This window comes from Desmodus rotundus, chromosome 9 (assembly GCF_022682495.2).
Source record: "Desmodus rotundus isolate HL8 chromosome 9, HLdesRot8A.1, whole genome shotgun sequence".
NCBI classification, from domain to species: Eukaryota; Metazoa; Chordata; class Mammalia; order Chiroptera; family Phyllostomidae; genus Desmodus; species Desmodus rotundus.
Window position 1 is genome coordinate 78,346,227 of NC_071395.1, and position 16,911 is coordinate 78,363,137.

General features: G+C 36.1%; 1 protein-coding gene across 3 annotated transcripts in view; it reads right to left on the reverse strand.

The window, feature by feature from the left end:
- The window catches only part of EFCAB5 (EF-hand calcium binding domain 5), an 86,635-nt gene that overhangs the window by 59,173 nt on the left and 10,551 nt on the right, over positions 1–16,911 (reverse strand). For all 3 annotated transcript variants that reach the window (XM_045199204.2, XM_045199206.2, XM_045199207.2), the window contains exons 3-5: positions 8,935–9,091; positions 3,621–3,669; positions 623–693 (exon numbers count right to left, since the gene is read on the reverse strand). In XM_045199204.2, coding sequence (XP_045055139.2) covers positions 623–693; positions 3,621–3,669; positions 8,935–9,091 — 277 coding nt within the window. The remainder of the gene's footprint in view (positions 1–622; positions 694–3,620; positions 3,670–8,934; positions 9,092–16,911) is intronic.

A 16,911-nucleotide genomic window follows, 5' to 3' on the forward strand; every position in this document is an offset into this window, starting at 1 on the left:
TCCCCAATTCCACTAGTTGTCAGACCTTGTGCAAGTTACTTAACCTTTTTGCACCTCAGTACGTTCATCTATGAAATTAGGAATAAGGATTTTTGAAAGAATTATCTGAGTTAATATACAGGGTATGGCAAAAGTAGGTTTACAGTTTTTCATATGGAAAATAATGCAATAATTAATAAATAATAATACAAAAATAAACTCCATCTTTTGCATAATCACAACTGTAACCTACTTTTGCCCCACAGTATATGGATAGCTTAGGACAGTACCTGGCCCATAGGTAAGTTTTAGATCTCATTATTATTTGTGTAACCAGATTTCACTGAATACTAGAAGCTGGTTCTTCTTGATCTTACCTGAAGGTGTCAGTGGAAGGTTTTCACACTTTAACATTATGAGTGCCATTGATTGGAAGAAATTCGAAGACACCTTTGACTATAAGATGTAACCTAATTTCAGAGGCATTAAAATATTTTAAAGTGTACATTTTAGAATTGATAAAATAAATTATTGTGCTTTTATTTAATTTAATTCTAAGTTAATATATATGTGACATCCCCCCAAAGACAACTGAAATTGGCAAAGTAATTTGAGTCAAATAATGAATAATATAACTTCTTACTTCTGTAAATTCCACTTTGTTCAATCTTTGTTCCATTGAGTCAGCAATATTCAACTGTTTGCAACTCGATTCTAATTATGGAATAAAGTTATTTGCTAGTTAGTGTGTTTATAATACATTCATGTTTTATATTCATATAACAGTGCTTTAAAAGAAGAACATAAAAGTGTTTCTTAATTAATGTCTGTCAATATTTACAATAAAGAAAATGATTTATAGTTTGGTAATATTCCAATCACTACAAAATTATCATTGTTCCTGGCTTTTATTTAACCAAACAACCCAAACACTGACAAGAATGTGCCTATGTTTTTAATGGCCAGGTTGAAATAAAACAAAAACAAATATGCACATCAATAGTAGAAAAGACTACACACACATCTCTTTTGTTTTTCTGTATATAAATGTGATCATATTGATCTGCAACTTGCTTTCTTCACTTAACCACTCACCTTATAGATCTTTTGAAACAGAACCTGGAGCCCAGGGGGAAGGTATGGGATGGGAATATGGATGAGTCAGCTGAAGCTATGGGTTTGGTAAGAAAAACCCATAGTACATATAGTGTGTAAAGTGGTAACAGAATCAAAAAGTAAACTCTGGCAAATAGCACTTAAGGTGTGAAAAAAGAAGAACTAAGAAACAAAAATACTAAAAGGTGATCAAAGATAGAAGAAAAAAATCAAGAGAGAATGATATTACAAAAGCAAAGAAAAAAAGGTTCATGAATAACAGAGTTAAATAATGGTGAATGTGGCAGTTAGTTTGAATAAAGATTTTTTAAACCTCCATTTAATGTGGCAATTATGTGATCCCTATTGACCTTCCAAGACACAAAAAAGCAAATTGTATGAAAGCTCAACAATCAATACACTGACTTCCTCTCCCAATTCTAACAGTAATTCCTCCTGCCAATCAGGGGCTGGTGCATAAAAATATTCTTTAGTCACTCTTGATTTTTTTAACTGCTTATTATGAGATGTCAGTTATCATAAAAAGACTACATAAACTTCAGTAAAGCTTACCCATTAAATACTATTATCTCCATCCGAGACCTTCCCCCAAGCTCCAGAAGATTATGCAAGCCAGACTGGTTTCTACTAGTAACAGTTGTTATTATGTGTATATGTGTCTGTTCCCTGGCTGAACTTTGAGCAATTTAAGGGCAGTGGGAACGTAATCTTCTTTTTACCCTCTACCCATCACCATATCTGGAACTAAGTGAGGACTCAATAAATACTGAATGAATAAATGGTACAGAAAATAAATACTCTATAGAACAGGAGGTAAGAGAAGAAACAATTACTGTCAACTAGAGTGTTCTAAATTTCTCTAATTTTATCACAGTCTCAAATAAGAGTTCTTTTAACTCATTCCTTCTGTACCCCCATCAAAAACTAAATAAATTTAAAAAGTAATCTCAAAATGTTTCTGAAAGGTGAGTTGAGGATGTGCTGACTGTGAAGAATTATAGTTTTTAGATAGGCTATAAAGGTAGAAAGCGAAAAAGCTGACAGCAAGGCCCAAATCATATTTGGGAAAGTGATTGGAAAGATAAAAGGTATATTTTACAGTTATTCCCCGGTACTCGTCTGCTTCATAACTCGTCAAGCCCTGTACTCACATTTTGACGAGGAAAAAATGTTTCAGCACTTGGCCCTTGCTGGGAACTTGTAATGAGTCACGTCGCCCGCCCCATAAGAGAAAATGCTGCATAGTTCGGTACTTGCCAGTTTCAGCAGTCGTCAGGAGTTCCGGAACAAATTAACGATGAGTACCAAAGTACCACTTTATTTTTAAAAGTGAGAACAGACTTCAGACAATCTATTGCTATCAATGTAATAAAGTGGGCAAAAATCAACTGAAAAAATCAATTGGCTATAAATTATGTAATTTCAGGACCCAAACGCTAGTTCTGTATTCAGTAAGTCAATTGTTTTTGTATTGTTTTTTTTTCTGCTTAATCTCATGTAAGGAAACCGCTGTGAAAACAAAAGCATCAAAATCTGTGGCTATCTGTAGACATAGTACTGTCTCCCTCCTCCCTTGTGAGCATGGAGGAAATGTGTAGGTGAGTTTTTGTTGCTACAGTGATGGGGAGTAGGAGTAGGGGCAGAACTCCTACAATGCCTGCACAATAAAGACTCTCCCTCTCCTGCCAGACATTCAAGTAGGCGAAAAATCTGTTTAGAATAATTTGGAGTCTAGAACTTAATTCTATTTTACACATAAACACAGAACATTTTTGTTGTTGAATTTTTGAAGAATGTAACTACTATGAAAATTTGAGAGAGGATTGTACTCTGCTTCATTCTGGAACTTTACCAAGTTAGTCACCATTTCAGGAAATTATGTAATGGGAGGTAATATACAGTGTATCTGAACTCCAATACAACACACCTGTGTCAGTCTGAATTTTATACTTCTATTCATGGGGATTCTACATACATATACAAATCCATTCATTTTGTCCTTATTTCAAACTTTCAAATAAAAGAAATGGTCAATTAGATACAATTTAAGATATAATTTTACTTTTATATCTAAACATTTATTATAAGTAGGTACAAATGTTACTACTCCATTATGTTCTATAATGAAGTTATAACCAAGCATTTATATAGTGAAATAATACATATAATTCTTATATCATTTCTTTTATTTCCCCATTGTATCACATACATGACATTAAATCTTTCTTTTAAAATTCTCTGTAAGAAATATTTTCTAGGTATTTGATAGGATAATAAAGGGGTATTACAGAACATTTGTAACAAAATAGGGCACTAAGCTAGAAGGATTGAAAATCACTCATTGCTTCTCTGCTTTTCTACATACTCCATCTTGTAAGAGAAAAAAAGCTTTAGTATTGAAAATACATCTATAATAGCTTTGAATAACATCCATCTCAATGTTGACTCTTCATTTTAATTCAGCATCCCTCCCTTCCCCACAAAAGAGAGAGAGACATAAATACTCTAGTAATAGGCATGCTTACCAAGCTGGAAATCTGGGTTTTGAAAAAATTCATGAAGAACATTCTGAATCTATAAATCAATAAGATCATATATTACTTCTTAATTACCATACATTTAGTTTAGACTAAAGCCATCTATAGTTCTTCAGTTTAAGTCCTAGGTAATCTTAATCCAGGAATAGTAATAATTAACATTTAGTTTATAGAATACTTCAAGGTACATAAAATACTTTCACAAATATATCCTCAATGATTCCCATCATTTTTGTGTAAAAACTAGAATGCTGAGAGTGAACCTATTTTGCCCCTTTCAGGGACATTTCTACCAACCCTTAGACATTGGGCATGATGGAGCTAAGGTACCTTTGGCAACCTACTTGGCAACCCAAAGAACCCTCTATAATTTCTCATTCCTAAATTACAAAAAGAAAAAAGAAAGAAATGTCAGAGTTCTCCTCGGTCCCTTATTAAAAACAGTCTCCATTCTTTAGAGCAATTTTAGGTTCATAGCAAAATTGAGCAAAAAGTATAGAGAGGTCCCATCTACTCTCTGCCCACTACCACATACACGTTGCCTCTATTATCAACATCCTCCGCCACAGTGATACATTTGTTACAATCAATAAGCCATCGTTGAAATATCATAACCCAAGGTTCTTACTTTACATTTGGAACCATTCCTGGTGTTGTACATTCTCTGGGTTTTGACAAATGTATAATGAATATATTCATCATTATGTTTTCATACAGAATTGTTTTACCACCCTAAAACCCTCCTGTGCTCTGCCTATTTACCCCTCCTTCCCCTGTCACTCCTGGAAACCACTGATCTTTTTACTGCCTCCACAGTTTTAACTTTTCCAGAATATCATAGAGTTGGAATCATACAGAATGTTGCCTTTTCAGATTGGTTCCTTTCAGTTAGTAGTATGCACCTAAATGTTCCTCCATGTCTGTTCATGGTGTGATAGCTCATTTCTTTCTAGCACTGAATAATATTCCATTGTCTGGTGTACCACAGTTAATTTATCCCTTCACCTACTGAAGGGCATCTTGGTTTCTCCCAAATTTTGGCAATTATAAATAAAGCTGCTGTAAATATCTATGTGTATGTTTTTGTGTGGACATGTTTTTAACTCCTTTGAGTCAATACCAAGGAACATGATGGCTAATCATATGGCAAGAGTATGTTTAGTTCTCTAAGAAACTGCCAAACTGTCTTCCGAAGTGGCTGTACCATTTTGTGTTCCCACCAATGAATGAGAGTTCTTGTAGCTGCACCTCTTTGTCAGCATTTAGTGTTGTCAGTATTCTGAAATTTGGGCATTCTGTTAGGTGAGTAGCAGTATCTTGTTTTAATTTGCATTTCCCTGATAACATATGTGTAGCATCTTTTAATATGCTTATTTGCCATCTGGATGTCTTTTGGGAAGTGTCTGTTTAGGTCTTTTACCCACCTTTTAATTGGTTGTTTGTTTTGCTATTATTAAGATTTATGAGTTCTTTGTATATTTTGGTTAATAGTTCTTTTTTAATTTATTTTTATTTTTTAAAAAAATACATTTTATTGATTATGCTATTACAGTTGTCCCATTTTTTCCCCTTCTATTCCCCTCCTGTCTGTACTCCCCTCCTACCAACATTCTCCCACCTTAGTTCATGTCCAGGGTTATATATGTAAGTTCTTTGGCTTCTCCATTTCCTATACTATTCTTAACCTCCCATTGTCTATTTTGTACTGACCATTTATGCTTCTTATTCCCAGTACCTCCCCCACCATTCTATCCCCTCTCTGTTGATAACCCTCCATGTGATCTCTATTTCTGCGATTCTGTTCCTGTTCTAGTTGTTTACTTAGTTTGTTTCTATTTTTGTTTTTTAAGTTCAGTTGTTGATGGCTGTGAGTTTGTTGTCATTTTACTGTTCATAGTTTTGATCTTCTTTTTCTTAGATAAGTCCCTTTAACATTTCATATAATAAGGGCTTAGTGATGATGAACTCCTTTAACTTGACCTTATCTGGGAAGCACTTTATCTGCCCTTCCATTCTAAATGATAGCTTTGATGGATAGAGTAATATTGGATAGAGGTCCTCACCTTTCATGACTTCTAATACTTCTTTCCATTCCCTTCTTGCCTGTAATGTTTCTTTTGAGAAATCAGCTGACAATCTAATGGGAACTCCTTTGTAGGTAACTCTCTCCTTTTCTCTTGTTAAGATTTCCTCCTTATCTTTAATCTTGGGTACTGTAATTATGATGTACCTTGGTGTGTGCTTCCTTGGGTCCAACATCTTTGGGACTCTCTGAGCTTCCTAGACTTCTTGGAAGTCTATTTCCTTGGCCAGATTGGGGAAGTTCTCCTTCATTATGTTTTCAAATAAGTTTTCCATTTCTTGCTCTTTCTCTTCTCCTTCTGGTACCCCTATGATTCAGATGTTGGAACATTTAAAGTTGTCCTGGAGGTTCCTAAGCCTCTCCTCATTTTTTTGAATTATTGTTTCTTCATTCTGTTCTGGTTGAATGTTTATTTCTTCCTTCTGCTCCCAACCATTGATTTGAGTCCCAGTTTCCTTCCCTTCACTGTTGGTTCCCTGTATATTTTTCTTTATTTCAGTTTTTGTAGACTTTACTTTTTCCTCTATTTTGTGACCATACTCAACCATTTCTGTAAGCATCCTGATTACCAGTGTTTTGAACTGTGCATCTGATAGGTTGGCTATCTCTTCATCACTTGGTTGTATTTTTTTTTGAGCTTTAATCTCTTCTTTCATTTGGGCCATATTTCTCTGTCTTGGCATGTCTGTTACATAGAAATGGGCAGAGCCTTATGTATTGGCCAGATGGGGCAACCTACTTGGCTGCATTGTGGCACTGTATGTGGAGGAGGGGTCCAAAAGAGAACAATGCCACTTGCTCAGCTCTCAGCCAGCTTTCCAGCTGACTCCTCAGTCACTTCCTCCGCTACCCACAAGCAAATTGGGCCCTTCTGGTGCTGATTCTCATGTGGGTGGATTTGTGTATGTTCTAGGACCCTGTGGGTCTCTCCAACAAACTCTCCTGTGAGGCTGGGAGTTTCTCCTGCTACTCTCCGCAGGTTTTTCCAGTCAGAGGTTTTGAGGCTTTATTTTCCCCAGGTTGGAACCCTGGATTGCGCAGTCTGCCTGGCTTCCCAGTTGTTCCTCCTGGTGTATCTGCACACAAATGTGGGACCGCCCGGCCCGCCAACCACCGCCTCACCCACCTGGTCCTCCAGCTGCCAGCCTGCCGTGAGTCCTCTCTGCCCATGCTGCCTGTCTCTGCCCAGCCTACTGATCTGGATGGATAAATATTTCTTCTTTAACTCCTTGGTTGTCGGACTTCCATACAGTTCAATTTTCTGGCAGTTCTGGATAATTTTTTATGTTTAAATGTGTTGTTGTCCTTCTTTTGGTTGCACAAGGGGGCAAAGTGTATCTACCTATGCCTCCATCTTGGCCATAAGTCTGGTTAATAGTTCTTTATCAGATATGTCTTTTGCAAATATTTTCTTCCAGTCTGTGGATTATCTTTAGTCTATTTTTAGTAATTCACTTTGGGGATGGGCATTGGGGAGGTGGGTGCAAAAGGCAAAGGGTTTAAGCAAAAAGAAAAACTTATAGACATGGAAAACAGTATGGTGATTACCAAAGATAAAGGGGGGTGGCGGGGGATAGAAGAGGGTAGAGGGGGGGGAAATGGTGATGGAAGGAGATTTGACTTGGGGTGGCAACACACAATACAATATACAGATGATGTATTATTATAGAACTGTATACCTGAAACTTATTTATTTTTGTTAACCAATGTCATTCTAATAAACTTGCATAAAATATGCTTGTTATTTTATCTAATCAGTACGTATTCTCACATCTATATATGAGGTCTGCCCAGAAAGTATCCAGCCATGTAATATGAAAAATAGAGACACTTATTGACGAAGATACACGATATAAGAAACAGTGTACATAGGAGAATGACTCTTCAGTCCCCTTCAAAGTAGGCACCTTGGGACCTCACACAGTTCTACCAATTGCAACATGATGTTCCTTCTGTTCTGGTAGCAGAAGCTGTGGAATGAATTTTGCCACAACATGTTTCATGCATCATACCAAGATCCTGCATCAAAATCTTGGACACAGTAGTTTTTGGAATGCTTCTAGTTCTTGCACCGTCAGTCACTGATCTTTGTTGATTGCAGCCCATATACATTCAACATTCTCAGGTGTTCTGCTTGTTGCAGGCCTTCCAGAACATAGATCACTTTCAACAGATTCTCAGACATCTTTGAAGTGTTTGTACCACATTTATTTACATTGTACTTGTTGCATCATCCCCCAAAACCTTCTGAATCAGTGCAATATACAGATGATGTATTATTATAGAAATGTATACCTGAAACTTATTTACTTTTATTAATCAATGTCACTCTAATAAATTCAATAAAAAATAATTCACTTTGAATAGTTTCCATGGATGAATGTTCAAGCTTAAAGCAAAACTTGATGCAGATTCATTGCTCTACTCACTCAGTCATTTTGAATGCGACAGCCACACAATACACATGCTCACTCAACAGCATCTACCAACCCCACTGACTAGTTAAGTGAAGTTGTCATTGTTCACACATGCACATTCCAGTCCACTCTCCTTGGCTGCCAGGTTACATCAATGTCGTGCAAACCGTTCTCATACTAACCATGGCTGGATTTTTTTCCAAACACACCTCATATACCTAAGAGAAAATATTTAACTCTTAGAATACAGATATATTCTGGAGCTAAGATGGACTCTTAGCCCATGTAAGTAATCAGTCACATGCATATAAAAAACAAATAAACAAATGAAAGCTATGTCTGTATATATGATTTACAGATATATATCTTATATATTATATATGTATATATTTTATATCATATATATCAAGATATATATGCATATATCTGCATAATACATATATCAATATATATACCAATTTGTATATTGATATATATAGATACATATATATCAATATACATGTATCTATATATATCAATATGTATATATTATATACAACCCAGCTAAATTCTTCTGTATGAATGAAGAATTTAGGAGCCTCAGCTAGAGTCAATATATTTTAGAACTGTAATTTAGAATTTTTTTAAATACTAAGAGAAAATTAAAGAAATCTACTTTCAGGGACTAGATGTGCCAACAATTGACTTACCTCAGCAGGACTGAAAATTTAGAGAGAGGTTTTTAGCACTCCACTCAGTATTCCAGCAATCACTCTCTTATTTTCCATCCCACCTAACCTTCACATACACCCCCCTTTCTTACCACTATCATAGGAATCATTCCTTTGGGGTCTACAATCCATTCATCGAACTGCTCCTGGAGAGCCTGCTTCCGTGTGTTGGCCACCTTGACTTTGAGATCGTTTACACCTTCTCTTTGTTCTTGTCTCTCTTTAATCTTCTCCTTCATCTTGGATACTCTTAAGGATGTAGAAATAGAAGGTATGTTGAGTTAAGACCATTGGATTTGATTCAGATTGTTCAAATGGCAGAACAAAAGAGTTCAGAGCATCATATAAACCTTGTTCCTGTCTTTTCTCCATGAAATTGGCCTTGATTCGAGCCTGCAGCGCATTAATCATAGGCTGCCTTCCACTATTATTAGACTTTTTATAGAGGTAGGCCTTATTTTACCCACCTAAGCACTATACTTAAGAAGTACTAAGAATAGCCCTAGGAGCTGCCACATACACACAAAAAGCAAGGTTGAATGTACTAAGGCCTTGAGGTGGTGGGCCTCTCCCTTCCCTGGATGCAGAAATCATGTGAAAGGACTCTGATTCAAGGTCTAAGGTGGGAGCCTCTCAAGTAATTCTGATGCCTTTGACCAAACTTTTGATTTCTGTCTAGGAATTTATCCAGCCAGAGTTACAGCCCCTGAGCATAATAGTTACCCTTGTCCTCAGACAGAGCTGCATTGCCCAGGTAGAAAATGGGGAAAGAATTGTGATTTTAGTTGTTCCTATGTTTATCGTCCCTATTACGACTTCAAAACCCCCAGACTGGTTTTGATTGAAACACCAAAATGGTCAGAATAATAAAAAGTTTCACCATAACTGAAATGGCTCAGTGGTTTGAGCATCGTCCCATAAACTGAAAGATTGCTGGTTCTGTTCCCAGTCAGGACACCTGTGTGGATCGTGGGCAAGATCCCTGGCTGGAGGCGTGTGACGCAATTGATTGATGTTTCTGTGGGGCATCAATGTTTCTCTCCCTTTCTTTCTCCCTCTCATATCCTTTCTCTAAAATAAATAAGTAAAATATATTTTTAAATAGCTGTTAGTTTCAAATACCATTTTCCAATAATGTTTGAGGTAGGTCTTCATCTTTCAAAGAAGAGGGACTAGGGTTATCCCACAGATTTTAAAATGCAAAAGAATTTTCAGTAAGAACTGGTGATTTAAAATCAATAATAATAATAATGGTAATAAACAACCCCACAATCTAAGTCATTACTTTATGTCCATATAAGGCCTTCAAAATTCTCTAGGAAAATAAGCCTTCACGAATAAACTTTGAAGTTTGAAACCCAAAATAGGCAAGTGGTTTAATAGCATAGAAGGGCCTGTTTCTGAACTGCTGGAAGATTAATTCGTATTTTAAAGGAAATGCTAAGTTCCTCATTTACAACTGCTAAGCAGCCAAACCTCTACCACTGATCTCAGAGCCCCCAGGTCCCTTCCTCTGCTGGCTCTCCAGCTCTTCCTATACCCTTTCTCCCTCTGCTACTTGATCTGTCTCCCTCCCTCTGCTTCTCTCTCTCCTTCTATATAAAGCAGTCTCCTAAATTCTGTCTGCATTCCTGCATGACTCTCTATTCTGTGTCTTTCTTCTAGCTTTTTCTCATTATTCAATCACTAAGTCAGTCACTTTTTCACTCATTACACAAGCATTTATTGAGCACCTATTATGGATTCTGCTATTATAAAGCGTAGAGTCCAAAGCAGAACAGTGAAGTAAACAATATTGTGTAGTAAGTACTGGGTGTCTCCAGATTCTTACGCGTATTGATCACTGCACCACAAAAATGGATTAACGAAATTGGGTTTCTGTTATATTTCCATCTGCATGAAATACTTTTGTCCCTGTCTTTGGTTTACTAGATCCTCCACATCTTTTATGTCTCAGCTCAGAGATCATTTCTTCCCACTTATGAATGACCACATTTAGAAAGAAAACCTAGTTTTGTGATTCAGGGCTATCATATGTGAGACTGAACATGTAATCTAAATGACTTTAAATTGGTTATGTAACTCATTCAAGGAATGAATAAAATTTCTTTCCTATGGCCTGCATTATCTTATGATGATATCCACATCAATCAATGAAATTCCATAGCATCCAAAACTCGTAAGTTTGGGCAGTCTAGAGTAGACATAAACTGCAAGCAGTATGAATATAAGTATAAATCCACATTTAAGGATACTGGGTAGGAGAATAAAACTAGTGTGGTGAAATGCAAAAATGGCCACATGTTCTTCTCATTCCTGTATCCATGTCTGTTTGTATGCAATGTAACTTTGCAGCTCCTCCCTGCAAAGAAAGAGGTGGAGTCTATTTCTGTGCCCTTGGGTCTGGCTGCGGATATGTGACTTGCTTTGGCCAGTGGACCATGAGCCAACATATGCAAGAAGAAAGTTGAAGAATACTATCAATTATATCACAATAAAACTGAAAAAGAAAAAGAAAAACATGCTTGAATTTTGAGGCCCTTTTATTGAACTTAGGAGCCCTTCCACCACCACCTTGGAAATGAGCCTAGACTAGTCTGCTGGATAATGATCCAGTTACCTCCATTGCTTTACTAACAGCCAACTAATAGACAAGTGATTAAGGCTATCAATTGACATCTTACTGCAATGCATGAGTAAGTCCAACCGATACCATGTGGAGCAGAGAAGAGCCATGAGCCCAGCACAGAGTTACCAACCCACAAAATGATGAGCAAATAAATGACGATTGCTTTAAGCCACAAAGTTCTGAGGTATTTTGTTATACAGCAAAAGCTAACTAATAAAAGTCCCCCATCTTAACAAGTGTTTTGATATCTTTTTAAGAAAAAAAACGTAGTATAAATCTAACTAATTAAAGAGAGAAATAAAAGTTTCCCTACCCTAACTGTAACAATCCAAATTCCACCTATCCATTTAAGCTGTACAAGGAAAAGCCCCCACTTACAGAAGAATTTGCCTAAATTATACCAAAACTGAGCATTATGTTTCATCAAAACTGGTTCCAACCAGCTTAAGTGGATAACTGATCTTGAACTTTGAGTGACCCCAGTTTACTAGACCATTACTGGACCTAACTGAACACTCTTTCTTGACTGCTGAACAATGGAACTTGTTTTAATCAATCATATACACACTTTGGACTCACTCTGTCCCAGTTATCAGCTGCTGTAGTATAACCATTACGATGCTCCTTTCCTAATACCTAAAAACCCCTGATTTTCCTCTTCTGCAAACTATCCAGTGACATCTTCACTGGTCTATTCACTTGCCTAGCAAGTTAATAAATTCTGTTTATTTGTTTTTAAGCTCTGGAGGTCTTAGTTTCACAAAGCTAAACTAGACTTCTTGGTATTCCTACAGCACACTCATATTATTCTTGTGATGAGTATTCCTCTAAAATTCCACATATGACATGTGTCTTATGTGGAATTATTATATTTAATTCTTTTTGTTTGTTTATTCAACATAGATCTTACTATGAAATAAAATTCCTAACAGAAGGTGTAATGACTTAAGAAAAATCTAAGTTACTGGTTGATCAATGATATTTCAACAAATAATTAGGCCTACTTGGAATTTTATAAAATGATGGAATTTCATAAAATTTTATAAAACATTTATCATCACCTCCCTATTAAATACTGATGATTAATTCCAGAGATTTCAACATTAGTCAATTACCCCAAATTAAGACATATCTCATAATAATCTTACATATATAAAATAGCCCCAAAACAAACACACAGAAAAACTTACATCACAAGAACAAAAACTAGATTACAATTTAGTATTCGAACTAAACTGAACTTTAAAGAATCGGTAGGATAGGTATAGAGGAAGAGGAGTGATAACAGGCAGAGGATGGCATGTATAAAGACCCTGATGTGGAAAGAAGAACTTTGAAGAACTGAAAGAAATCCTTCATGTTTAGAGTATAGAGTATAAGAACGAGAGAGGCAAGAGCTAGGAATAGAAAGAAAATTAGGGACCAGGTCATACAAAGAAGTTCTTACAGAGTAAAGATTTTGGGTTTTATCCTAAAAGTAAAGATTTGAAATCTTTCACATTGGAGAAAAACATGATAAGATTAATATTAAAAAAAAAGTTACTTCAGATAGAGATAAAGAATAGACTGAACTGGCTGGTGTGGCTAAGTGGATTGAGTGCCAGGCTATGAACCAAAAGGTTGCTGGTTCTAATCCCCATCAGGGTACATGCCTGGGTTGTGGGCCAGGTCCCCAGTTGGGGGTGTGTAAAAGGCAACCAACTGGTGTCTCTCTCACACATTGATGTGTCTCTCCTTCTCTTTCTCCCTTCCTTCCCCTCTCTCTAAAAGTAAATAAATAAAATCTTAAAGAAAAAAAAAAAGAATAGATTGGAAGAGGGCCAGTGGATGTAAACATACCAATTAGGAGACTGTTACAATAGCTTCAACTAGGATAGCCACAGTGGGGAAGGTCATAAATGAACAGATTAGAGAGGAGCTAAAAATAAGCAGGACTTAATGATTAACTGGAAGTGAGCTGTAAGGAAGCAAAAGGTGTCAAGGTTGATCTTTGGGTTTTGGAAAGAGAATCTGGATGGATAACCAAATAAGACAAGAGCCCTGGTTGGGTGTCTAAGTTAGTTGGAGTGTCATTCCATACACCAAAAGTCTACAGGTTTGATCCCTGGTCAGGGCAAATACATAGGTTGCAGGTTCGATCACCAGTCAGGGTGCGAGAGGGAGGCAACCAATTGATGCTTCTCCTCATATTAATGTTTCTCTCTCTTTCCCTTCCTCACCCTTCTTCCTTCTCTAAAATCAGTAAGAAAAAAAATCCTCAGGTGAGAATAAATAAATAAATAAATAAGGCAATGACTTGTTGAAAGTGAGGTATTTGTGAAACATTCAAGTGCAAATTTTGAATAGATAATGGCATATACTGGTCTGGAACTCAAAAAAAAAAAAACACCCCTAAAACAAAACAAAAAACCACAAGGTGTTTGGGCTAGAGCTGTAAGTCAGGAATGTATAGATAGTAATTGAAGTCATGTGTTGGAATGAGAGCGCTCAGGAACGGATTATGGAGTGATAGGAGAACAACATAGGCATGGTGATAGCACCATGCCTTAATGAACCTTGATCTTTAAAGGTCAGGTAGCAGAAAATAAGCCAGGTCTTACTCTGAGAAGGACTACACAGAGGTAGAAGGAAAACTGGTAATGAATGATGTCATGGAAGGGAGGAAGGGTATTTCAAGGAGAAAATGGTTGACATTATTGAATACTATTAAGAGGTCATGTAAGAGGAGGGTTGCAAACTTTCCACTGAGCCTAGAATCATGGAGAATGTTGTGATCTTGGCAAGTGACACTTATTGAAGAGAGCCTGGAAAAAGCCCAGGTAGAACAAGTTGAGAAATGTGTGGGAAGTGGGAGAAGTGTGGAGAGTATATATGGACAACTGTTTTAATAAACTTAACTGTTTTAGTTATATTTCTTCAACTACACTTTACAAATTCCTCATGACAAAAAACAAATTTTGTAATTTTTCCCTACTAGGTACGGCTCAACATTGAGCAGTCGGTAATTCATTCATCTAACAAACACTTACTGAGCCCTGTGCGACTCATGCCAAGCACTGTGCTCAGTATTGGAAATATAGGTGTGATAGAAAACAATTCCTGTCTTTGAAGAGATAATGAGGAGCTATATCAACAATTACATTACAGTGTACTAAGGACTGACATGAGCCTATTGGTATTTCAGGAATATATAGAAAGAGTACCTAATCCAGACCAGATGTGGCGGAATGTATCCCAAAAGAAGTGATATTTGAGCTGATTCTGAAGGACAAGGAGAAATTAGCAATCTAGAGAACAGAATGGAAGGATGTTTTAGACAAAGAAGCTGGCACTCTAGATTCAAGGAAAGGACATCTGGCTGTGGTGGTTTCCATTAGCTGATATGCATAAATCATATAAACAACCCAGCTTTCTGCTAAATATATGCAGTCTATATGGCCCAGGTGGACTAACTCAAGGCTTGGTGGTCTGAGCTTATTGTCCCTACATGCTGGGTATTTCTGATCTAGTGCCTCCAAAATTTGAAGCTGGCCTTGATGGTGAGGATTTCCTATTTCCAAATGAAGTGGTTGAGTTCCAGTTCAATATTGGAAGGAGTAAGATTATTTCCCCCTGGAGGGCTGGGAAGCATCTGTTTTGATGGTGTAGAACTAAGCTAGGACAGAGGATATTTAACCCAAGGCAACTGCACATAAGTTCTTCAGCCATTAGAAACCAAGGCAGTTGCATATAAAGTTTTCAGTCTATCTTCTCTGTACAGAAAAATAAATCCTATCTTTTTTTGAGGATGTCAGTTACTGGATAGTTTAAAATGAATCAATAGAACTGTTGGCAAATACTAGGAATTTCTGAACATCTTAGATAGTCTTAGCTGTTTCTACTGAAGTACTAACATAACTTGTCAGGTTAATTATCCCAGATATCCGGCCCTAGATGGGGAGAACTGAACTCAGGAACTCTACCTCAGTTTTTTTAACATTAGTAGTGCTCTATGCCTCTGAAGTAGGACTATGGATTCATTCAACATCAAGTTGCAGAGGTGTGTTCATGTGTAAGATGTTAGGATAACATCCAGGGAGATCAGGATTTCTTGGTCCTTAAGTACTTGAATTTCTAAGTACTTAATAATGTGATATATAAATATACAACAGAGTGTAGTTTAGAAATTAATATGAAACTAGTCAGTATATGTACATTATTATTATTATGTTTTAGGATGAACAAAAGTAGAACCTGTTTGGATAAATTTCTATCACATACATTTGGGTATAATAATTACTCAAATATTACTTAAAAAAGCTTTCTTTATCTTCTCACTTTTGGCAAAATCTAATTTACTGGATTGATAAAATATTCAATACAGATTGACAAGAAGATTAATATTAATATCACCTCAGGAGAATTACCTATGGGATTTCCTAGCATAATGTAAGCACAAGCATTTGGCTCAGTAAAGAGGTGGCAGCTGGTGTGGAGTATGAGCAGAGAGACATCTGTCTAGGAAGTCACTGTCTCCTGGCAACTGAGGAAGCCCATATCAAGGATGAAACATTCCCTCAGTCTTGCCAAGTCCTAGTGCTGGCATCTTGTAAGGATGAATTAGACACTTTGAGGTTTGGGGTTTTTTTTTAATACAAAAGGTAAGTACTTTGAAGTAAATTTTCAAACCCTTTGCAAATACCATATTTCAACAGAAATATACATAATGGATTTGTCACATAATCTGCATGAGTTCCTTGAACATGAGTTAATTTGTAATGAATTATTACAAGTAAAATAAAAGCATATGTCTCTTTTCTTTTTAGTTTTCACTTGGTTTGTGTTTCCTTAATGCTTGAGCATTTATACTGGCTTATTTATCTCCTTTATGTAGATGTAGTAGAGAAAGTAATTCTGTGGAGTATTTCTTTGTGATTTTTTCTCTTCATGGATTAAGTGTTCATTATTAGTCCAAAGGCTAATAAAGAGGAGTCACTGGAAAAATGCCCATAAGACATCTCAAGGTTTGTCATAGATGCACAGTGATTGTGAAATAAGCAATAGATGTAGGGATCAGAGACCATTACCAAGCCAGAACTGGATATGCATTGCTGTAGCTGCCACACAGGGAAAGATCCAAGTTTTTGCCTTGGATCTACTTCCTGTTTCAGTTAAATTCTCAGGACTAGTAGAGAAGAGAGAGAAAATTTATCTAACAAATTTTATAGACCCTGCTTAAATTATGTAATATAAAATATAATAAAATTTAAATTATATAATATAAATTACATAAAATATAAGTACACTTTATATTAAATTATAACATTATTTGATTATATGATACAATATAAATTATCACCATGCAAATTTTATAATATAATATAATAAATTTATGCAATAAATTTATATATATAAAATTTATGTAATATATTTATTTATAAAATATAATAGGCCATGCTTC